Raw genomic sequence first — 23,401 nt, 5'->3', positions numbered from 1 at the left:
CCCCCAGACGCCCCAAATCCCCCAGACCCCAAATCCCCCAAATCCCCCAGACCCCCCAAATCCCCCAAGCCCCAAATACCCCAAATCGCAATCGCTGACCCCAAATCCTGACCCCAAACCCCAAACCCCACACCCTGACCCCAAACCCTGACCCCAAATCCCCCAAAAATCCCCCGAACTCCAAACCCCAAAGCCCCCGACCCCAAACCCCGAATCCCCCAAAAATCCCCCGAACCCACAAATCCCAATTGCTGATCCCTGACCCCAAACCCCCCAAACGCCCCCAGACCCCAAATACCCCAAATACCCCAAATACCCCAAACCCCGACCCCAAACCCTGATCCCTGACCCCAAACCCCCCAAACCCCAAATACCCCAAAACCCCCAAACGCCCCCAAACCCCAAATACCCCACACCCTGACCCCCAACGCCCCCAAACTGCAAACCCCACACCCTGACCCCAAACCCCAAACGCCCCCAAACCCCAAATACCCCACACCCTCACCCCAAACCCCCAATCCCTGACCCCACATCCCAAACCCCAAATACCCCACACCCTGACCCCCAACGCCCCCAAACTCCAAACCCCAAACCCTGACCCCAAACCCCAAACCCTCAATCCCTGACCCCACGCTCTGACCCCAAACCCCAAACCCCACACCCCCACACCCTGACCCCAAAGCCCAAACCCTGACCCCACACCCTGACCCCAAACCCCAAACCCCAAACCCCACACCCCCACACCCTGACCCCAAAGCCCAAACCCTGACCCCACACCCTGACCCCAAACCCTGACCCCAAACCCCAAAGCCAAAACCCCACACCCTGACCCCAAACCCCAAACCCTGACCCCACACCCTGACCCCAAAGCCCAAACCCCAAACCCCACACCCCAAACCCCACACCCTGACCCCAAAGCCCAAACCCCACACCCTGACCCCACACCCTGACCCCACACCCTGACCCCAAACCCCACACCCTGACCCCAAACCCCAAACCCCAAACCCCACACCCTGACCCCAAAGCCCAAACCCCACACCCTGACCCCACACCCTGACCCCAAACCCCAAACCCTGACCCCACACCCTGACCCCAAACCCCAAACCCTGACCCCACACCCTGACCCCAAACCCCACACCCTGACCCCAAACCCCAAACCCCAAACCCTGACCCCAAACCCCAAACCCTGACCCCACACGCTGACCCCACACGCGCTCTCTCCCCACAGGACGTGTTCCGGCTGCTGACCCCGGGCGGGGGCGGGTTCGGCCCCCCCGAGGACGGGGCTGGGGGCGCCCCCCGGGACCCCCCGGACCCCCAGGACCTCTGGGCCCCCCAGGACCCCCAAAACGCCCCAAACGCCCCAAACGCCCCGACCCCAGAGACCCCAGAGACCCCAGAGACCCCAGAGACCCCAGAGACCCCAGAGACGTTCCTGGAGCGCGGCAGCGTCTTCGAGTTCCGGCGGGCGCAGGAGGCCGTGTGAGACCCCAAACCTGCTGTGGGGCACCCCAAACCTGCTATGGGGCACCCCAAACCTGCTATGGGGCAGGCCAAAACAGTTATGGGGCACCCCAAACCTGCTATGGGGCACCCCAAACCTGCTATGGGGCAGGCCAAAACAGTTATGGGGCACCCCAAACCTGCTATGGGGCACCCCAAACCTGCTATGGGGCAGGCCAAAATGCTTATGGGGCGCCCCAAACCTGCTGTGTGACCCCAAAACGGCTGACACCCCAAACGGCTGTGGGGCACCCCAAAACCTGCTGTGTGACCCCAAAACGGTTATGGGGCACCCCATAACCTGCTGTGGGGCACCCCATAACCTGCTGTGTGACCCCAAAACGGTTACGGGGCACCCCATAACCTGCTGTGGGGCACCCCATAACCTCCGGTGTGACCCCAAAACGGTTATGGGGCACCCCAAAACAGCTGTGGGGCACCCCATAACCTGCTGTGGGGCACCCCATAACCTCCTGTGTGACCCCAAAACGGTTACGGGGCACCCCAAAACAGCTCTGGGGTGGTCCCAAAACATTTATGGGGTGGCCCCAAATGCGCTATGGGGCGGCCCCAAACAGCTGTGTGACCCCAAACCCCACTGTGTGACCCCAAAACGGCTGTGGGGCGCCCCATAACCTCCTGTGGGGCGCCCCATAACCTGCTATGGGGCACCCCATTACCTGCTTTGTGACCCCGAAACGGCTGTGGGGCACCCCATAACCTGCTGTGGGGCGGCCCAAATCCACTGTGGGGCGGCCCAAACCAGCTGTGGGGCAGCCCCAAATCCCCACTATGTGATACCGAAACAGCTGTGGGGCAGCCCCAAATCTGCTGTGGGGCAGCCCCAAGTTCGCTGTGGGGCAGCCCCAAATCCCTCTGTGTGACCCCAAAACAGTTATGGGGCACCCCAAATCTGCTATGGGGTGGCCCCAAAAAAAAAAGCCTCCATCCCATCTCTGCACCTGCTATGGGGCAGCCCCAAACCTTGCTATGGGGCAGCCCCCCCCTCCTTTAGATACACACAGCCTATAGGGCAGCCCCCTAACTCCACTATGGGGCAGCCCCCATCCCATCTCTGCACCTGCTATGGGGCAGCCCCAAGCCAGCTATGGGGCAGCCCCCCCCTCCTTTAGATACACACAGCCTATAGGGCAGCCCCCTAACTCCACTATGGGGCAGCCCCTGACCCCGCTATGGGGCAGCCCCTCCTCTAGATACGCACAGTCTATAGGGCAGCCCCCCAACCCCACTATAGGGCACCGCCCATCCACTCCAGCTATGGGGCAGCCCCTGACTCCGCTATGGGGCAGCCCCCCTTTAGCTACACACAATCCATAGGGCACCCCCATAACTCCGCTATGGGGCAGCCCCCGACCCTGCTATGGGGCAGCCCCCCATCCACTGCAGCTCTGCACAGCCTATAGGGCAGCTCCCCATCCCATCTATGTACTGCCTATAGGGCACCTGCTATGGGGCAGTCCCCCTTTAGATACGCACAGTCTATGGGGCAGCCCCCCAACCCCACTATAGGGCACCGCCCATCCACTCCAGCTATGGGGCAGCCCCTGACTCCGCTATGGGGCAGCCCCCCTTTAGCTACACACAATCCATAGGGCACCCCCATAACTCCGCCATGGGGCAGCCCCCGACCCTGCTATGGGGCAGCCCCCCATCCACTGCAGCTATGCACAGCCTATAGGGCACCCCCTAACTCCACTCTGGGGCAGCTCCCTGACCCTGCTATGGGGCAGCCTCCCCCCTTTAGATATGCACAGTCTATAGGTCACCCCTCTACCTCCGCTATGGGGCAGCCCCCCACGCATTGCAGCTATGCACGGCCTATAGGGCAGCGCCCCATTGCTAGATAGGCACGGCCTATAGGGCAGCCCCCGTCCCTGCTATGGGGCAGCCCCCCCTAGATACGCACAGCCTATAGGGCAACCCCCATCCCTGCTATGGGGCAGCCCCCCATCCCATCTATGCACCTGCTATAGGGCAGCCCCCATCCCTGCTATGGGGCAGCCCCTGACCCCTCTATAGGGCACCCCCTCCCAAACCCTGCTATGGGGCAGCCCTGACCCTGCTATGGGGCAGCCTCCCACCCACTCCAGCTATGCACAGCCTATGGGGCAGCCCCTCCTCTAGGTACGCACAGTCCATAGGGCAGCCCCATAACTCCACTATGGGGCAGCCCCCAAGCCTGCTTTGGGGCAGCCACCCCTCTAGATACGCACAATCTATAGGGCAGCCCCTCACCCAGCTATGGGGCAGCCCCCATCCCATCTATGCACCTGCTATAGGGCAGGCCCTCACCCAGCTATGGGGCAGCCCCCAAGCCTGCTATGGGGCAGTCCCCCTTTAGATACGCACAATCTATAGGGCAGCCCCTCACCCAGCTATGGGGCAGCTCCCTAACCCTGCTATAGGGCAGCGCCTTAACCCTGCTATGGGGCAGCCCCCTAACGCTGCTATGGGGCAACCCCTCATTTAGATACTCACAATCTATAGGGCAGCCCCTCACCCAGCTATGGGGCAGCCCCTAACCCTGCTATGGGGCAGCCCCCTGACCCTGCTATGGGGCAGCCCACTGCCAAACTCTGCTATGGGGCAGCCCCCTGACCCTGCTATGGGGCAGCCTGCTGCCAAACCCTGCTATGGGGCAGCCCCCCCCCCCCTTTAGATACACACAGTCCATAGGGCACCCCCTAACTCCGCTATGGGGCAGCCCCCCGTCCCTATGCACCTGCTATGGGGCAGCCCCTCATTTAGATACTCACAATCTATAGGGCAGCCCCTCACCCAGCTATGGGGCAGCCCCCTAACCCTGCTATGGGGCAGCCCCTCACCCTGCTATGGGGCAGCCCCCTGACCCTGCTATGGGGCAGCCTGCTGCCAAACTCTGCTATGGGGCAGCCCCCTGACCCTGCTATGGGGCAGCCTGCTGCCAAACCCTGCTATGGGGCAGCCCCCCCCCCTTTAGATACACACAGTCCATAGGGCACCCCCTAACTCCGCTATGGGGCAGCCCCCCGTCCCTATGCACCTGCTATGGGGCAGCCCCCCCCCCCTTTAGATACACACAGTCCATAGGGCACCCCCTAACTCCGCTATGGGGCAGCCCCCCGTCCCTGTGCACCTGCTATGGGGCAGCCCCTGCCAAACTCTGCTATGGGGCAGCCCCTGACCCTGCTATAGGACAGCCTCCTAACCCCGCTATGGGGCAGCCCCTAATTTAGATACTCACAATCTATAGGGCAGCCCCCCCTCCCCAGCTCAGCCCCTCCATTGGGGGGCCCAGCTCCCCCCTTTGGGGGTCTCCCCCCTGTTCCCCCTCAGCCTCCAATAAAGCTTCTTGTGCCCCCCAACTCCTGTCTGGTGTCTTGGGGGGGACAGGGACCCCAGGGACCCCCCCAGCCCCACAGAGCCCCCCAGAGCTCTGCCCCACAGATCTGGGGGGGAACACCGACCCAGTGACCCCAAATCTGGGAATGTGGGGGGGACCCCCCTGTGCCATGGGGGCTGTGCCAGCCCCACTGGAGAGAGGCTGGATCGATACTGGATTGAAGCCAGATCAATGCTGGATCAATAACAAATAGATGCTGGATCAATGCTGGATCAATGCTGGATCAATGCCAGATCAATGCCAGATCAATGGTGGATCAATGCCAAATCAATGCCCGATCAATACTGAGCAAATGCTGGATCAATGCCGAATCAGTGCTGGATCAATACTGGATCAATACCAGATCAGCGCTGGGTCAGTGCCAGATCAATGCCGAATCAATGCTGGATTAATACCAGATCAATACCACATCAAAACTAAGCCAATGACAGATTGACACTGGTTTGATAGTGGATCAATACGAGATCAATGCCAGATCAATGCTTGTTCAATGCTGGATCAATACTGAGCCAATGATGGATCAGTGCCGGATCAGTGCTGGATCAATGCCGGAACAATGCTGGATTAATGCCTGATCAATACCAGATCAATACTGGATCAATGCTAGCTCAATATTGACTCAAAAGTGAGCCAAGGCTAGATCAATGCCAGATCTATGCTGGATCAATGCTGGATCAATGCTGGACCAATATCAGATCAATCCCAGATCAATGCCGGATCAATACTGAGAAAATGCTGGATCAACACCGGGTTCAGACCTGGGCTTTGAGGTGGAGCCAGAGCCGGACCCTGTGCCCCCGATCCCCAATCCCAATCCATCCCCATTCCCATTCCCATTCCCATTCCCCAAATTCCCCATTCCCATCCCCCATTCCCCAAATTCCCCATCCCCATTCCCATCCCCCAAATTCCCCATTCCCATTCCCATTCCCCATCCCCATTCCCCCATTCCCATTCCCAATTCCCAGTTCCCGCTCCCATTCCCCATCCCCATCCCTGTTCCCATCCCCATTCCCATTCCCATTCCCCCAATCCCAATCCCAATCCCAATCCCCATCCCCATCCCCATCCCCATTCCCCATTTCCATTCCCATCCCCATCCCCATTCCCCAAATTCCCCATTCCCCATCCCCATTCCCCATCCCCATCCCCCATTCCCCATCCCCATCCCCATCCCCATTCCCATTCCCCAAATTCCCCATCCCCATTCCCCATCCCCATCCCAATTCCCATTCCCATCCCCATCCCCATCCCCATCCCCATTCCCATTCCCATTCCCATTCCCATTCCCCCAATCCCAATCCCAATCCCAATCCAAATCCCCCATTCCCCATTCCCATTCCCATTCCCATTCCCCCAATCCCAATCCCAATCCCAATCCCAATCCCAATCCCAATCCCCCATTCCCCATCCCCATTCCCATTCCCCATTCCCCATTCCCCATTTCCATTCCCATCCCCATCCCCATCCCCATTCCCATTTCCCATTCCCTGGGCAATCAAGTCCCAAACTCAATTAATTTTTTCCAAAATTCCTTCATGAGCTTCATCCCGACAGCAGAGCACCAGAGCAAAGCCCGGCTGATGCCAGAGCAGTGCCCAATCAATGCCGGGCCGATCCCGGATCAATACAGACCGATGCTGGATCAATGCCAGATTAATGCCCAATCTATGCTGCAATGATTCCCAATCAATGTCAGATCAATACCAGATCAATACTGCCCCAATACCCAATCAATGCTAGGTCCATCATGGACTGATTCCCGATCAATGTCAGATCAATACCAGATCAATACTGCCCCAATACCCAATCAATGCTAGGTCCATCATGGACTGATTCCCAATCAATGTCAGATCAATAGCAGATCAATACTGCCCCAATACCCAATCAATGCTAGGTCCATCATGGACTGATTCCCAATCAATGTCAGATCAATAGCAGATCAATACTGCCCCAATACCCAATCAATGCTAGGTCCATCCTGGACTGATTCCCAATCAATGTCAGATCAATAGCAGATCAATACTGCTCCAATACCGGATCAATGCTGGATCCATCCTGGACTGATTCCAAATCAATGTCAGATCAATAGCAGATCAATACTGCTCCAATACCGGATCAATGCTGGATCCATCCTGGACTGATTCCCAATCAATGTCAGATCAATAGCAGATCAATACTGCTCCAATACCGGATCAATGCTGAGTCCATCATTGACTGATTCCCAATCAATGTCAGATCAATAGCAGGCTGATCCTGTCCCAATACGAGATCAGTGTCAGATCAATAGCAGGCTGATCCTGTCCCAATACCAGATCAATGTCAGATCAATAGCAGGCTGATCCTGCCCCAATACCAGATCAATGTCAGATCAATAGCAGGCTGATCCTGCCCCAATACCAGATCAATGTCAGATCAATGCTGGATTAATGCCCAATCTGTGCTGGATCAGTGCCGGACTGATACCCAACCAATGTCAGATCAATACTGCACCAATCCTGCCCCAATACCAGATCAATGCTGGGTCCATCCTGCACTGATACCCAACCAATGTCAGATCAATAGCAGGCTGATCCTGCCCTGATACTGGATCAATGTCAGATCAATACTGGACTGATACACGATCAATGTCAGATCAATACCAGGCTGATGCTGCCCCAATACCATATCAATATCAGATCAATAGCAGGCTGATCCTGTGTCAATAAGGGATCAATGCTGGATCCATCCTGCACTGATATCAAATCAATGTCAGATCAATAGCAGGCTGATCCTGTGTCAATAAGGGATCGATGCTGGATCCATCCTGCACTGATATCAAATCAATATCAGATCAATAGCAGGCTGATCCTGTGTCAATAAGGGATCGATGCTGGATCCATCCTGCACTGATATCAAATCAATGTCAGATCAATAGCAGGCTGATCCTGCCCCGATAGCGGATCAATACCAGATCAATACTGCACCAATACTGCACCGATCCTGCACCAATACCGGATCAATCCTGCACCAATATGGGATCAATATTGCCCCGATCCTGCCCCTGCAGTGACCGCTGCTGTGTCCAGTGCAGTGTCCAGTGCAGTGTCCGGTGCAGTGTCCAGTGCAGTGACCGCTGCAGTGTCCAGTGCAGTGTCCAGGGCTGTGTCCAGCGCTGTGTCCAGGGCTGTGTCCATCCCAGTGTCCCCTGCAGTGACCGCTGCTGTGTCCAGTGCAGTGTCCAGTGCAGTGTCCAGAGTTGTGTCCAGTGCTGTGTCCAGTGCAGTGTCCAGTGCAGTGTCCAGCGCTGTGTCCAGAGTTGTGTCCAGTGCAGTGTCCAGTGCAGTGTCCAGTGCAGTGTCCAGTGCTGTGTCCAGGGCTGTGTCCAGGGCTGTGTCCAGTGCAGTGTCCAGCGCTGTGTCCAGGGCTATGTCCATCCCAGTGTCCCCTGCAGTGACCGCTGCCGTGGCCAGAGCCGTGGTCACGCTGGGGTCACACTGGGGTCACACTGGGGTCACAGCTGTGGCCAGTGCCGTGTCCAGCCCCATGTCCAGAGTGTGGCCACTCTCAGGTCCGAGCTGTGTCCATCCCAGTGTCCAGCCCCATGTCCATCCCAGTGTCCATCCCCGTGTCCATCCCGGTGTCCATCCCAGTGTCCATCCCCGTGTCCATCCCAGTGTCCATCCCAGTGTCCATCCCGGTGTCCATCCCAGTGTCCATCCCCGTGTCCATCCCCGTGTCCATCCCAGTGTCCATCCCGGTGTCCATCCCCGTGTCCAGCCCCATGTCCATCCCCGTGTCCATCCCAGTGTCCAGCCGTGTGTCCATCCCCATGCCCATCCCAGTGTCCATCCCCGTGTCCATCCCAGTGCCCATCCCAGTGTCCAGCCCTGTGTCCAGCCCTGTGTCCATCCCAGTGTCCAGCCCTGTGTCCAGCCCCGTGTCCATCCCTGTGTCCATCCCCATGTCCAGCCCTGTGTCCATCCCCGTGTCCATCCCAGTGTCCAGCCGTGTGTCCATCCCCGTGCCCATCCCAGTGTCCATCCCGGTGTCCATCCCAGTGTCCATCCCCGTGTCCAGCCCTGTGTCCATCCCCATGTCCAGCCCTGTGTCCATCCCAGTGTCCATCCCCGTGTCCAGCCCTGTGTCCATCCCGGTGTCCATCCCCGTGTCCAGCCCCATGTCCATCCCAGTGTCCATCCCCGTGTCCATCCCCGTGTCCATCCCGGTGTCCATCCTGGTGTCCATCCCGGTGTCCATCCCAGTGTCCATCCCCGTGTCCATCCCAGTGTCCAGCCGTGTGTCCATCCCCGTGCCCATCCCAGTGTCCATCCCAGTGTCCATCCCAGTGTCCATCCCAGTGTCCATCCCCATGTCCAGCCCTGTGTCCATCCCAGTGTCCAGCCCTGTGTCCAGCCCCGTGTCCATCCCAGCGTCCATCCCAGTGTCCATCCCGGTGTCCATCCCTGTGATCATCCCCGTGTCCATCCCAGTGTCCATCCCAGTGTCCATCCCAGTGTCCATCCCGGTGTCCATCCCCGTGATCATCCCCGTGTCCATCCCAGTGTCCATCCCAGCGTCCATCCCAGTGTCCATCCCGGTGTCCATCCCCGTGATCATCCCCGTGTCCATCCCAGTGTCCATCCCAGTGTCCATCCCAGTGTCCATCCCGGTGTCCATCCCCGTGACCATCCCCGTGTCCAGCCCTGTGTCCAGCCCCGTGTCCATCCCAGTGTCCATCCCGGTGTCCATCCCGGTGTCCATCCCAGTGCCCATCCCCGTGTCCAGCCCTGTGTCCAGCTCCGTGTCCATCCCAATGTCCATCCCTGTGCCTATCCCAGTGTCCAGCCAGGTGTCCAGCCCCGTGTCCAGCCAGGTGTCCAGCCCCATGTCCAGCCTGGTGTCCAGAGTGTGGCCACACTCTCAGCTCTGAGCTGTGTCCATCCCGGTGTCCCTCCTGGTGTCCGGCGCCGTGTCCGTGCCGGGGTCAGAGGTCAGTGGGCCCCAGGCGCAGCCGCAGGGCCACGGGCAGGTGGTCAGACATTGTGGCCAGCTCGGTGATGACTGAGTAGCCGGTGACCTCCTGTGGGGACAGCGGGGTCAGGGCGGGGTCACGGGGACACCAGGGGTCACTGGGGTCATGAGGGTCACACGGGGTTCCCAGTGGTCACTCACAGCGGTCAGTGTGGGGTCACAGGGGTCACTGGGGTGTTTACTGTGGGGGTCACCGGGAGGTCCCAGTGGTCACTGAGGACACTGGGGGTCACTCACGGTGGCCAGCATGGGGTCACAGGGGTCACTGGGGTCACTGGGGGTTCATTGGGGGCGTCCTTGGGGTCCCAGTGGTCACTCACAGTGGCCGGCACGGAGTCACTGGGGTCAATGAGGTCACTGGGGGGGTCCCAGGGGTGTCCTGGGGGGGTCACTGAGGGGTCACTGTGGTCACTAGATGGCTCTCAGGGGGGTTCATTGAGGGGTCACTGGGGTCCCCAGCGGTCACTCGTGGCTGTGGTGGGTGGGTCCCAGGGGTTCCCAGTGGTCACTCACGGTGGCCAGCTCCTGGTCACAAGGGTCACTAGGGGGTCACTGGGGGGCAGTCTCAGCGGTCACTCACAGTGGTCAGCACGGGGTCACGGGGGTGTCCCAGGGGGGTCAATGGGGGTTCAGTGAGGGGTCATTGGGGTCCCAGTGGTCACTCATGGTGGCCAGCATGGGGTCCCAGGGGTCACTGAGGTCCCAGTGGTCACTCATGGTGGCCAGCATGGGGTCCCAGGGGTCACTGAGGTCCCAGTGGTCACTCATGGTGGCCAGCATGGGGTCCCAGGGGTCACTGAGGTCCCAGTGGTCACTCATGGTGGCCAGCATGGGGTCCCGGGGGTCACTGAGGTCCCAGTGGTCACTCACGGTGGCCAGTGCAGTGTCACTGGAGGGTCCCGGGCGGGTCACTGAGGGGTCCCTGGGGCTCCTAGTGGTCACTCATGGTGGCCAGTGTGGGTTCCAGGGGTCACTTACAGCGGCCAGAGGGGGGTCCCAGGGGTGTCCCAGGGAGGTCAATGGGGGTTCAACGAGGGGTCACTGGGGTCGCAGTGGACCGCTCATGGTGGTCAGTGTGGAATCCCAGTGGTCACTGGGGGGCCACTGGGGGGGTCCCGGGGAGGTCACTGAGGGACCACTGGGGAGTCTCAGTGGTCACTCACAGTGGTCAGTGTGGAATGCCAGTGGTCACTAGGGAGTCACTGGAGGGGTCCTAGGGGGGTCCCAGGGGGGTCACGGAGGGGGTCACTGAGGGATCACTGGGGAGTCTCAGTGGTCACTCACAGTGACCAACACGGAGTCCCAGAGGTCACTGAGGGGTCGCTGGGAGTTTCCCAGTGGTCACTCACAGTGGTCAGTGTGGAATCCCAGTGGTCACTGGGGGGGTCACTGAGGGGGTCACTGAGGGGGTCACGGAGGGGGTCCCTGAGGGGTCTCAGTGGTCACTCACAGTGGTCAGCGTGGAATCCCAGTGGTCACTGAGGGGTCACTGGAGGGGTCGCTGGGGGGTCACTGGGGGGGTCACTGGGGGGGTCACTGAGGGATCTCCGGGGAGTCTCAGTGGTCACTCACAGTGACCCACACGGAGTCCCAGAGGTCACTGAGGGGTCGCTGGGAGTTTCCCAGCGGTCACTCCCCGTGGTCAGCGTGGAATGCCAGTGGTCACTGGGGAGTCACTGAGGGGTCACTGAGGGGTCACTGAGGGGTCACAGGAGGGGTCCCAGGGGGGTCACTGGGGGTTCACTGAGGGATCACTGGGGAGTCTCAGTGGTCACTCACAGTGGCCAACACGGAGTCCCAGAGGTCACTGAGGGGTCGCTGGGAGTTTCCCAGCGGTCACTCACAGTGGTCAGTGTGGAATGCCAGTGGTCACTGGGGAGTCACTGGAGGGGTCACTGGGGGGGTCACGGAGGGGGTCCCTGAGGGGTCCCAGCGGTCACTCACAGTGGTCAGCGTGGGCCCCCTCCTCAGCAGCGCTCTGTCCACTCTCCGGCCCTGCCACGGCCGCGCGGCCATCGGATCCAGGGTCCCGCAGGACAGGATGGGACCGGCCAGGAACCGCTCGCGTCCCCACGGCTCGGACAGTGTCCTGAGGGACAGGGGGACATGGGGACATGGGGACATGGGGACATGGGGACAGTGTCCTGAGGGACAGGGGGACATGGGGACATGGGGACAGACATGGGGACATGGGGACAGTGTCCTGAGGGACAGGGGGACATTGGGGACATGGGGACATGGGGACAGTGTCCTGAGGGACAGGGGGACATGGGGACATGGGGACATGGGGACAGTGTCCTGAGGGACAGGGGGACATTGGGGACATGGGGACATGGGGACATGGGGACAGTGTCCTGAGGGACAGGGGGACATTGGGGACATGGGGACATGGGGACATGGGGACAGTGTCCTGAGGGACAGGGGGACATGGGGACATGGGGACAGTGTCCTGAGGGACATGGGAACATTGGGGACATGGGGACATGGGGACATGGGGACAGTGTCCTGAGGGACAGGGGGACATTGGGGACATGGGGACATTGGGGACATGGGGACAGTGTCCTGAGGGACAGGGGGACATGGGGACATGGGGACATGGGGACACAGGACAGGATGGGACCGGCCAGGAACCGCTCACGTCCCCACGACTCGGACAGTGTCCTGAGGGACAGGGGGACATTGGGGACATGGGGACATGGGGACATATGGACAGTGTCCTGAGGGACATGGGGACATTGGGGACATGGGGACAGTGTCCTGAGGGACATGGGGACAGTGTCCTGAGGGACAGGGGGACATGGGGACATGGGGACAGTGTCCTGAGGGACAGGGGGACATGGGGACATGGGGACATGGGGACATGGGGACAGTGTCCTGAGGGACAGGAGGACATGGGGACATGGGGACAGTGTCCTGAGGGACAGGGGGACATGGGGACATGGGGACAGTGTCCTGAGGGACATGGGGACATTGGGGACATGGGGACAGTGTCCTGAGGGACATGGGGACAGTGTCCTGAGGGACAGGGGGACAGGGGGACATGGGGACATGGGGACAGTGTCCTGAGGGACAGGGGGACATGGGGACAGTGTCCTGAGGGACAGGAGGACATGGGGACATGGGGACAGTGTCCTGAGGGACAGGGGGACATGGGGACATGGGGACATGGGGACAGTGTCCTGAGGGACAGAGGGACATGGGGACAGAGTGGGACACAGTGACAGGGACATGGGGACACGGGGACATGGGGACACGGGGACAGGATGGGACCGGCCAGGAACCGCTCGCGTCCCCACGGCTCAGACAGTGTCCTGAGGGACAGGGGGACACAGTGGGACATGGGGACATGGGGACAGTGTCCTGAGGGACAGGGAGACAGAGTGGGACACAGTGACAGGGACATGGGGACACAGGACAGGATGGGACCGGCCAGGAACCGCTCGCGTCCCCACGGCTCAGACAGTGTCCTGAGGGACAGAGGGACACAGTGGGACATGGGGACAGACATGGGGACTTGGGGACACAGGACACAGTGACAGGGACATGGGAACACGGGGACATGGGGACAGAGTGACATGCGGCCATGGGGACACAGAGGGACGTGGGGACACAGGGACACGGGGACACGGGGACATGGTGGCAGAGGGGCCACGGTGACACAGGCATGGAGGACCCTCTCCTCCCCCCTCCCCAGTGTCCCCCCCCCCCCGCCGTGTCCCCAGTGTCCCCATTGTCACCTCTTCATCTCCTCAGGGGTGGACACGGGCTCCTCGTAGATCCTGAGGTAGTTGAGCAGCGTCCCTGGGGACAGCAGGGGACAGCAGGGGACAGGGACATGAGCGGGACCCTGGACATGGGGAGGGGACAGGGAGGGGACAGCAGGGGACAGCAGGGGACAGGGACATGAGCGGGACCCCGGACATGGGCAGGGGACAGGGAGGGGACAGGGACATGAATGGGACCCCAGGGGACAAGGAGGGGACAGGAGGGGACGGGGAGTGAGCAGGAGCCCAGGGGACAGGGAGGGGACAGTGCACTCCCCCAGACACAGGTGACACTGGGGTCCCCGGGCAGAGGTGGCATTGGTGTCCCCACCGATGGCCCAGGGCTGCTCCTGGCCCGAGTCGCGGCACGCGGGGTCCCAGAACTCCTTGAACAGGGCGTGCCGCCGGTTCTGGCTGTCACCTGCCGGGGACACGGCGCTGCTGTCACCCCCGTGTCCCCCCCGATGTCCCCCCTGTGCTTCCGTGTCCCCCCGATGTCCCCCTCTCCCCGTGTCCCCCACTGTCCCCCACCCATGACCCACCGTGTCCCTCCCGTCCACCTGTGTCCCCCAATGTCCCTCCGTGTGTCCCCCACCCATGAGCCACCTGTCCCCCATCCTGTCCCTCCGTGTCTCCCCCGTGTCCCCCACCCGGCTCCTCTGTCCCCTGCCTGTGTCCCCACAGTGTCCCCTCTGCATCCCCCCACATCCCTCTGTCCCTTCGTGTCCCACACCTTTGTCCCCTGTGTCCCCTCGCGACCCTCTGTCCCCCTCCCGTGTCCCCCTGAGTCCCCCCATGTCCCCCCGTGTCCCTCTGTCCCTGTCCTGTGTCCCTTCGTGTCCCACACCTTTGTCCCCTGTGTCCCCCCGTGTCCCTCTGTCCCCCTCCCGTGTCCCCCAATGTCCTTCTGTCTCCTGCCTGCGTCCCTTCGTGTCCCACACCTCTGCCCTCTGTGTCCCCCTGTGTCCCCCTCCCACGTCCCCCCGTGTCCCCTGTCCCCACCTCGGGAGCAGTTGTCGAAGTTGAGGTCCCCGCAGAGGACATCGAAGGCCACCAGGTCCCCAGGCCGGTGCTGCTCATCCCGGAACTCCCGGAGCCACTGGAGCACCCAGGACAGCTGCTGGTCACGGATGGTGGCATCGGCTGGGACAGGGGGACATCATGGGGACATCATGGGGACAGGGACAGAGACAGGGACAGACACAGGGACGCAGGGACAGACACAGGGACAGCTGCTGGTCACGGGTGGTGGCATCGGCTGGGACAGGGGGACATCATGGGGACATCATGGGGACAGGGACAGAGACAGGGACAGACACAGGGACGCAGGGACAGACACAGGGACAGCTGCTGGTCACGGGTGGTGGCATCGGCTGGGACAGGGGGACATCATGGGGACATCATGGGGACAGGGACAGAGACAGGGACAGACACAGGGACGCAGGGACAGACACAGGGACAGCTGCTGGTCACGGGTGGTGGCATCGGCTGGGACAGGGGGACATCATGGGGACATCATGGGGACATCATGGGGACAGGGACAGACACAGGGACAGCTGCTGGTCACGGATGGTGGCATCGGCTGGGACAGGGGGACATCATGGGGACATCATGGGGACATCATGGGGACAGGGACAGAGACAGGGACAGACACAGGGACGCAGGGACAGACACAGGGACAGCTGCTGGTCACGGATGGTGGCATTGGCTGGGACAGGGACACAGGGACATCATGGGGACATCATGGACACAGGGACAGACACAGGGACAGCTGCTGGTCACGGATGGTGGCATTGGCTGGGACAGGGACACAGGGACATCATGGGGACATCATGGACACAGGGACAGACACAGGGACAGACACAGGGACGCAGGGACAGACACAGGGACAGCTGCTGGTCACGGGTGGTGGCATCGGCTGGGACAGGGGGACATCATGGGGACATCATGGGGACATCATGGGGACATCATGGGGACAGGGACAGACACAGGGACAGACACAGGGACAGCTGCTGGTCACGGATGGTGGCATCGGCTGGGACAGGGGGACAGGGACAGACACAAGAACATGGACAGACACAGAGACAGCTTCTCGTCACAGATGGTGGCATCGGCTGGGACAGGGGAACAATGGGGACATCATGGGGACAGGGACAGACACAGGAACAGCTGCCGGTCACGGATGGTGGCATCGGCTGGGACAGGGGGACATCATGGGGACATCATGGGGACATCATGGGGACAGGGACAGACACAGGAACAGCTGCCGGTCACGGATGGTGGCATCGGCTGGGACAGGGGGACATCATGGGGACATCATGGGGACATCATGGGGACAGGGACAGACACAGGGACAGCTGCTGGTCACGGATGGTGGCATCGGCTGGGACAGGGGGACATCATGGGGACATCATGGGGACAGGGACAGAGACAGGGACAGACACAGGGACGCAGGGACAGACACAGGGACAGCTGCTGGTCACGGGTGGTGGCATCGGCTGGGACAGGGGGACATCATGGGGACATCATGGGGACATCATGGGGACAGGGACAGACACAGGGACAGACACAGGGACGCAGGGACAGACACAGGGACAGCTGCTGGTCACGGATGGTGGCATCGGCTGGGACAGGGGGACATCATGGGGACATCATGGGGACATCATGGGGACATCATGGGGACAGGGACAGACACAGGGACAGACACAGGGACAGCTGCTGGTCACGGATGGTGGCATCGGCTGGGACAGGGGAACAATGGGGACATCATGGGGACAGGGACAGACACAGGAACAGCTGCCGGTCACGGATGGTGGCATTGGCTGGGGCAGGGACATGGGGACATCATGGGGACATTGGGACATGTACAGACACAGAGACAGCGACACGAGACACGGGGACATGGACAGAAACAGGAATGGGGACATGGGACATGGGGACACGGACATGGGGACATGTACAGACATAGGGATGGAGACATGAACATGGGGATATGGGGACATGTAGAGACATGGAGATGGGGACAGGGAACATGGGGACGTTGACATGAGGACATGTACAGATACTGGGACAGAGACATGGGACATGGGGACATGTACAGACACAGGAATGGGGACACAGGACATGGGGACACGGGGACACGGGGACATGGGGACGCAGGGACATGGGCACATGGATATGGGACATGGACATGGGGACATGGACATGGTGATTTGTACATGGGGACATGTACAGACATGGGGATGGAGACATGGGACATGGATATTGGGTATGGACATGAGGACATGGACATGGGGACATGTGCAGACACTGGGACAGGGACATGGGGCATGGGGACATGGAGAAACACAGGCACAGTGACATGGGGACATGGACATGGGGACATGGACACATGGACCTGTACCGACACGTGGACATGAACATGGGGACATGGGGACACAGGGACACAGGAACATGGGGATCTGGAAACACGGACACATGGACACATACAGACACGTGGACACGGGGACACAGACAGACCCAGAGTCACAGACACGGGCTCGTGGACACACGCATGAGCAGATGGACACAAGCGGACACAGACACCTGGACACAGCTGGACAACACCACACAGCCCCAACACCCCCAGACACCCCAAGTGTCCCCCCCAGTGTCACCCCCCGGTGTCCCCCACGCCATCACCATGTCCCCACTCACCCGCGGGCGCCTGCAGGTGGGTGCAGCCCAGGTACCCCACGACGCGCCGGCCTCTCCCCATCCCCAACAGCACCTGGAGGGGACACCAACCACACGTCACACGTCACCTCAGCCCCGTGTCACCCCCACACCCCTCAGGTGTCCCCCCCAGGTGTCGTCCCCTCACCTGCGCCACCAGCAGCCCCTTGTTGGCCAGCGCGTCCTCGCGGGCGGCGTTGGGGAAGGGCAGGAAGCGGGCGGCCAGCGGCGGGAAGCGGCTGCCCAGGAGGAGCCCGCTGCCCAGCGCCCGCAGCCGCCCGCAGCGCAGCCCGCCCGGGCCCACGCCCCACAGCACGTGCGGGAAGCGCCGCCCCAGCTGCCGGCGCAGCGCGGCGGCCGCGGCGCCGTCGAACACCTCCTGCAGGCACACGAAGTCCACGTCCGGCGGGATGCGGGCGCTCAGCACCGGGGGCATGGGGTCAGCCAGCGGGATCGGCCGCTCCGGCCCCGGGCTGGACATTGGGCATGGAGCGGCTCCCAGGCTTGGGTTGGTCATCGGCGTTGGGTTGGTCATCGGCGTTGGGTTGGTCATCCATGTTGAGTCGGTCATTAGAGTTGAGTTGGTCATTGGAGTTGGGTTGGCCATCAGTCTTGAGTTGGTCATCCATGTTGAGTTGGTCATTGGAGTTGGGTTGGTCATCCATGTTGAGTTGGTCATTGGAGTTGAGTTATCCATAAATGTTGGGTTGGTCATCCGTGTTGAGTTGGTCATTGCAGTTGGGTTGGTCATCCGTGTTGGGTTGGTCACCCATGTTGAGTCAGTCATTGCAGTTGGGTTGGTCACCCATGTTGAGTCAGTCATTGGAGTTGGGTTGGTCACCCATGTTGAGTTGGCCATCGGTGTTGGGTTGGTCACCCATGTTGAGTCGGTCATTGCAGTTGGGTTGGTCACCCATGTTGAGTTGGCCATCGGTGTAGGGTTGCCCATCGACATTGGGTTGCCCATTGGCGTTGGGTTGCCCACCGCCATCTCCGACCATTCCATCGTGCCATCCACCGTCTCCGCCGGCCCGGCCGCCCTCCACGCGTCCCCCCTGGCATCTCCACCCGGGTGCCCCCGCGCCGCGGTGCCCCCGTACCCGCGGCCCCTCCGCGGCTCCAGCAGCCCGCGCCGGTGTCCGGCAGCTTCCGCGGGCGCCCCGGCCGCCAGGACCCGCCCGATGAGCGCCGCGCGGCGCCGCGTGTCGCCCAGGTTGCTGAAGCGCGCCAGCCCGCTGGGCAGCAGGCACACGTTGGCCGTCAGGAAGGTGAAGCCGCGCGCTCGCCGCGGGTCCCAGGGCTCGGCCGCGGCCGTGCCCGCCGTGCGCTGGTGGACGAACGGCCGGCGCTTGGCCTGCGCCGGGAGCCACAGCAGCAGCCCCAGCAGCGCCGGCGGCAGCGCCAGCGCCAGCGCCAGAGCCAGCGCCGGTGCCAGCAGCACCCGGGCGCCCACGGCCAGGCAGCGCCCGGCCCGGTGCCGCCGCCAGCGCGCCCGCTGCGCCGTGGTGGGCACCAGCAGCGCCAGCAGCCGGTCCAGCGCCCAGTACCCGGGGGTCAGCAGCGCTTCGGCCACCGCGGCCACTGCAGCCAGCGTCCGGCTGGGGAAGGGGGTGTCCGGCAGAGTGGACGGGGGTGGCCACGGCATTGGGGTGTCCTCGGTGTCCCCCTGGAGGGGTTCGGAGGCTTGGAGGCAGATGGCACAACCTGTGGGGAGAGATCTCGGTGAGGGGGGGCGGGTCCCGGGCATGTCCCTGGCACCGGATGGAGCAGGACCCTCCGTGACCCGCGTGCCACCGTGGGAAAATGGCGCTGACCCCCCAATCCGGGAGTCCTGGTCAGTGTGGGACACCCCTGTGGCCGGAGTGTGACCTGTCCCCATCCCGGCCACCACCGTGGGAAAATGGGGCTGACCCCCAATCCGGGAGTCCTGGTCAGTGTGGGACACTCCTGTGGCCGGAGTGTGACCCCTCCCCATCCCGGCCACCACCGTGGGAATGTCCCCAAATCCCAATCCCCGTGGGAAAACGGGGTGTGACCCCCCAATCCGGGAGCCCTGGTCAGTGTGGGACACCCCTGTGGCCGGAGCGAGACCCCTCCCCATCCCGGCCACCACCGTGGGAATGTCCCCAAGTCACAGTCCCTGTGGGAAAACGGGGCTGACCCCCCAATCCGGGAGCCCTGGTCAGTGTGGGACACCCCTGTGGCCGGAGCGAGACCCCTCCCCATCCCGGCCACCCCCGTGGGAATGTCCCCAACTCCCCGTGGGGAACTCACGCGGCCGCAGCGCGACGCCCCCGGCCCATCCCGGCCACCGTGGGAAACTCCTGCGGCCACCGTGGGAATGTCCGGCGGGAGCGTCCCCTGGCCGGGCCATCCCCCGCGTCCCCGGCGCCACCGTGGGAATGTCCCCAGCGGCCACCGTGGGAACGTCCGGCGGCAATGTCCCCTGCCCGGGACCCTCCCCATGTCCGGATGGGGGTGACGGACACGGGACCCCCCCCCCCCCCTCGGTGTCCCCTCCCCGGGACCCCCGAGGCCTCCTCAGGTGGGCGGGGACGCTCCGGTCCCGGGTGGCCCCACCTGCGCCCTCAGCCCCGCCCCCTCCGCAGCCCTCACCTCACCTGTGCCCGGTTTGGGGGGGCCTGGAGGCACCGGGACCCCGCTCAGGGTGAGGCGGGACAGGTGAGGCCCGAACCCTGAGCCCGGCCAGGTGAGGCCCGGTGGATGAGCCTGACCAGGTGAGGCCCGGCCCCTCCCCTTGTCCAGGTGAGTCCTGGTGGATGAGCCTGGCCAGGTGAGGCCCGGCCCCTCCCCTTGTCCAGGTGAGTCCTGGTGGATGAGCCTGGCCAGGTGAGTCCTGGCCCCTCCTCTTGTCCAGGTGAGTCCCGGCCCCTCCCCTTGTCCAGGTGAGTCCTGGTGGATGAGCCTGGCCAGGTGAGTCCCGGCCCCTCCCCTTGTCCAGGTGAGTCCTGTCTGGCTGGACTGGCCCAACAGGTTCCCAGCAGCTCCAAGCCCCCGGGGCCGGACACTGCATGTGGTCAGTGACAGCTCACCTGGGCAGGTAACAGCTCACCTGGGCAGGTGAGACATCACCTGGGCCAATAAAAACTCACCTGGGCCAATGAAACCTCACCTGGGCCAGTGACACCTCACCTGGGGTGCTAACACCTCACCTGGGGTGCTAACACCTCACCTGGGCCAACAAAACCTCACCTGGGCCAGTGACACCTCACCTGGGCAGGTGACTCCTGCCCCAATTCTTCCCTGACTCTGCAGCTGCCCAACCCCAGCATGGGATGGAGCCGGACACTGGGGGACACTTGGGGACACTGGGGGACACTGGGGACACTGGGGATGCTGGGGGACACTGGGGACACTGGGGATGCTGGGGACACTGGGGACACTTGGGGGCACTGGGGACACTGGGGACAGTGGGATTGGGGACACTGGGGACACTGGGGGACACTGGGGGACACTTGGGACACTGGGGACAACGGGGGACACTGGGGGCACTGGGGGCACTGGGGACAGTGGGATTGGGGACACTGGGGGACACTGGGGACACTGGGGACACTGGGAGCACTGAGGGACACTGGGGGACACTGGGGACAACGGGGGACACTGGGGGCACTGGGGACACTGGGGACACTGGGAATATTGGGGACACTGGGGACACTGGGAATATTGGGGACACTGGGGACACTGGGGACACTGGGGGCACTGGGACCCCCCTGAGGGTCCCCCCCACTCCTGGCTCGTCCCTTGTCCCCTGGGTGCCGTGGGCGGCAGCGCTGGCAGTGCCACAGGTGACACAGGCCAGGTGTGGCACCTCTGGCCTCGGGATAGACCCGACACCCACGGGGCCCAATCTGTGTCACCTGAGCCCGTGGGGACTGTCCCCGGTGTCCCCAGTGTCCAGGCAGAGGGGTCCCAGTGTCCCCAGTGTCCCCCAGTGTCCCCCAATGTCCCCAGTGCCCACCCAGAGCTGTCCCAGTGTCCCCACAAGGGGTCAGGCCCAGTGTCTCCCGGTGTCCCCCAGTGTCCCCAGTGTCCCCAGTGTCCCCCAGTGTCCCCCAATGTCCCCAGTGTCCACCCAGAGCAGTCCCAGTGTCCCCACAAGGGGTCAGGCCCAGTGTCTCCCGGTGTCCCCCAGTGTCCCCCAGTGTCCCCAGTGTCCCCCAGTGTCCACCCAGAGGGTCCCAGCGTCCCCAGTGGTGGCTCAGTGACACGGTCAGTGTCCGCAGGGTACTGGCAGTGTCACCCCCATTGTCCCTGTGGTGTCAGAAGTGTCACCGCCATTGTCCCCACAGTGCTGTCCCCGTGTCACCGCCATTGTCCCCGCAATGCCGGCAGTGTCACCGCCATTGTCCCCACGGTCCTGTCCCAGTGACACCCCCATTGTCCCCACAAAGCTGGCCTGGTGACACTGGCACTGTCCCCAAGGTGCCAGCAGTGTCACCCTCGTCGTCCCTGCAGTGCCGGCAGTGTCACCCCCATTGTCCCCAAGGTGCCGGCAGTGTCACCCCCATTGTCCCCATCGTCCTGTCCCAGTGTCACCCCCATTGTCCCCAAGGTGCCGGCAGTGTCACCCCCATTGTCCCCATGGTCCTGGCAGTGTCACCCCCATTGTCCCCGCAATGCCGGCAGTGTCACCAGCACTGTCCCCATCGTCCTGTCCCAGTGTCACCCTCACTGTCCCCGCGGGGCCCGGGTGTGGCCACCGAGCCCTCCCTGCCGTGTCCCTTGCTGTGCCCGGGGGGCACAGGTGACACCGCAGGTGACACCACAGGTGGCACGGCGCCGCGGTGGCCCGAGGGCTGGGCAGGACCCGTGCCACCCGCGCCAGCTCCGAGCCCGTCCCTGTTCCCCGTTCCCCGTTCCCGGTTCCCGGTTCGCATTTCCCCCTTCCCATTTCCCCGTTCTCCGTTCCCGGTTCCCAATTCCCAATTCCCAATGCGCATTTCCCCGTTCCCGGTTTCCCGTTCCCATTTCCCCGTTCCCGGTTCCCGGTTCCCGGTTCCAGTCCCCATTTCCCGGTGCTCTCCAGTGCCACTTGTCGCCGCCACCTCCCGGCCACCCCCTCACCTCCGCACGCCGCCATCGGGGCCACCACCGGGAGCCACCACCGGGAGCCACCACCGGGGCCACCACCGGGAGCCACCACCGGGAGCCACCGCCGGGGCCACCGCCGGGGCCACCTCTGGCCGCTGCCACCGCCGGCGGCCGCAGGTGACAAACAAAACATCCGCCGGCCGCGGGGTCACCGCGGCGCCGCCCGGTGTCGCGTTCCTGTCGCGCTGCGTGGCCGGACACGGGCCCACCCCCGGGACACGGACATGGGGCCACAGAGTCCCCCGGGACACGGGGCCACCCCCGGGACACGGACATGGGGCCACAGAGTCCCCTGGGCCACCAGTGCCACCCCTGGGACACGGACACGGTGCCAGCCCCGGGACACGAACATGGGGCCACAGCGTCCCCCGGGACACCGGGGCCACCCCCGGACAGGGACACGGGGCCACCCCCGGGACACCGGGGCCACCACCGGACACGGTGCCAGCCCCGGACAGGAACACGGTGCCACAACGTCCCCCGGGCCACCAGTGCCACCCCCGGGACACGGACACAGGGCCACCCCCGGGACACGGACATGAGGCCACAGAGTCCCCCGGGACACCGGAGCCACCCCCGGGACACGGACACGGTGCCACCCCGGACACGGACACGGTACCACCCCCGGACACGGTGCCAGCCCCGGACAGGGACACGGAGCCACCCCCGGACAGGGACACGGTGCCACCCCGGACACGGTGCCAGCCCCGGGACATGGAGCCACCCCCGGGACATGGAGCCACCCCCGGACACGGTGCCAGCCCCGGACACCGAGGCCGCATGGCCGTCGCCGCCGCCGCCGCCAGGTGCGGCCGGACCGGTTCTCCCGGTAGCCCCAAGGGGCTGCGCTGGCACCTGCGCCACGCCACACCCCCTCACCTGCCCAGGTGAC

At 63.2% G+C, this 23,401-nt stretch overlaps 2 protein-coding genes across 2 annotated transcripts in view; one reads left to right on the top strand and one right to left on the bottom strand.

Annotated features, from left to right (window-relative positions):
* OPLAH (5-oxoprolinase, ATP-hydrolysing) overlaps positions 1-3,416 on the top strand; it is a 51,131-nt gene extending 47,715 nt beyond the window's left edge. The window contains exon 26 of the mRNA XM_058812846.1: positions 1,229-3,416. Coding sequence (XP_058668829.1) covers positions 1,229-1,486 — 258 coding nt within the window. The 3' untranslated portion in view covers positions 1,487-3,416. The remainder of the gene's footprint in view (positions 1-1,228) is intronic.
* Positions 3,417-9,745: 6,329 nt separating this feature from the next.
* On the bottom strand, positions 9,746-22,295 carry LOC131562897 (sphingomyelin phosphodiesterase 5-like). The gene is made up of 11 exons (XM_058812723.1): positions 22,091-22,295; positions 19,978-20,093; positions 19,672-19,843; positions 18,330-19,101; positions 17,546-17,930; positions 17,380-17,452; positions 14,686-14,826; positions 14,015-14,104; positions 13,657-13,720; positions 11,864-12,008; positions 9,746-9,968 (listed from the first exon to the last, which is right to left on the bottom strand). The coding sequence occupies exons 1-11, from the start codon at positions 22,293-22,295 to the stop codon at positions 9,873-9,875; spliced, it is 2,259 nt and encodes a 752-aa protein (XP_058668706.1). The 3' UTR covers positions 9,746-9,872.
* Positions 22,296-23,401: the final 1,106 nt, after the last annotated feature.

The sequence above is a fragment of the Ammospiza caudacuta genome, chromosome 1 (assembly GCF_027887145.1).
Source record: "Ammospiza caudacuta isolate bAmmCau1 chromosome 1, bAmmCau1.pri, whole genome shotgun sequence".
Lineage (NCBI taxonomy): Eukaryota > Metazoa > Chordata > Aves > Passeriformes > Passerellidae > Ammospiza > Ammospiza caudacuta.
The sequence above is the reverse complement of the archived record's forward strand: the minus strand, read 5'-3'. Positions and strand labels throughout refer to the sequence as shown.

Coding starts and splice junctions, on each gene's coding strand:
- LOC131562897 (XM_058812723.1), bottom strand. CDS start 22,295: ATGCGAACCGGGAACCGGGAACGGGGAACGGGGAACAGGGACGGGCTC. Junction 19,844..19,977: donor GGGCGGGGCTGAGGGCGCAG/GTGGGGCCACCC, acceptor GGTCCCGGGCAG/GGGACATTGCCGCCGGACGT. Junction 12,009..13,656: donor ACCCCTGAGGAGATGAAGAG/GTGACAATGGGG, acceptor CCTGTCCCTCAG/GACACTGTCCGAGCCGTGGG.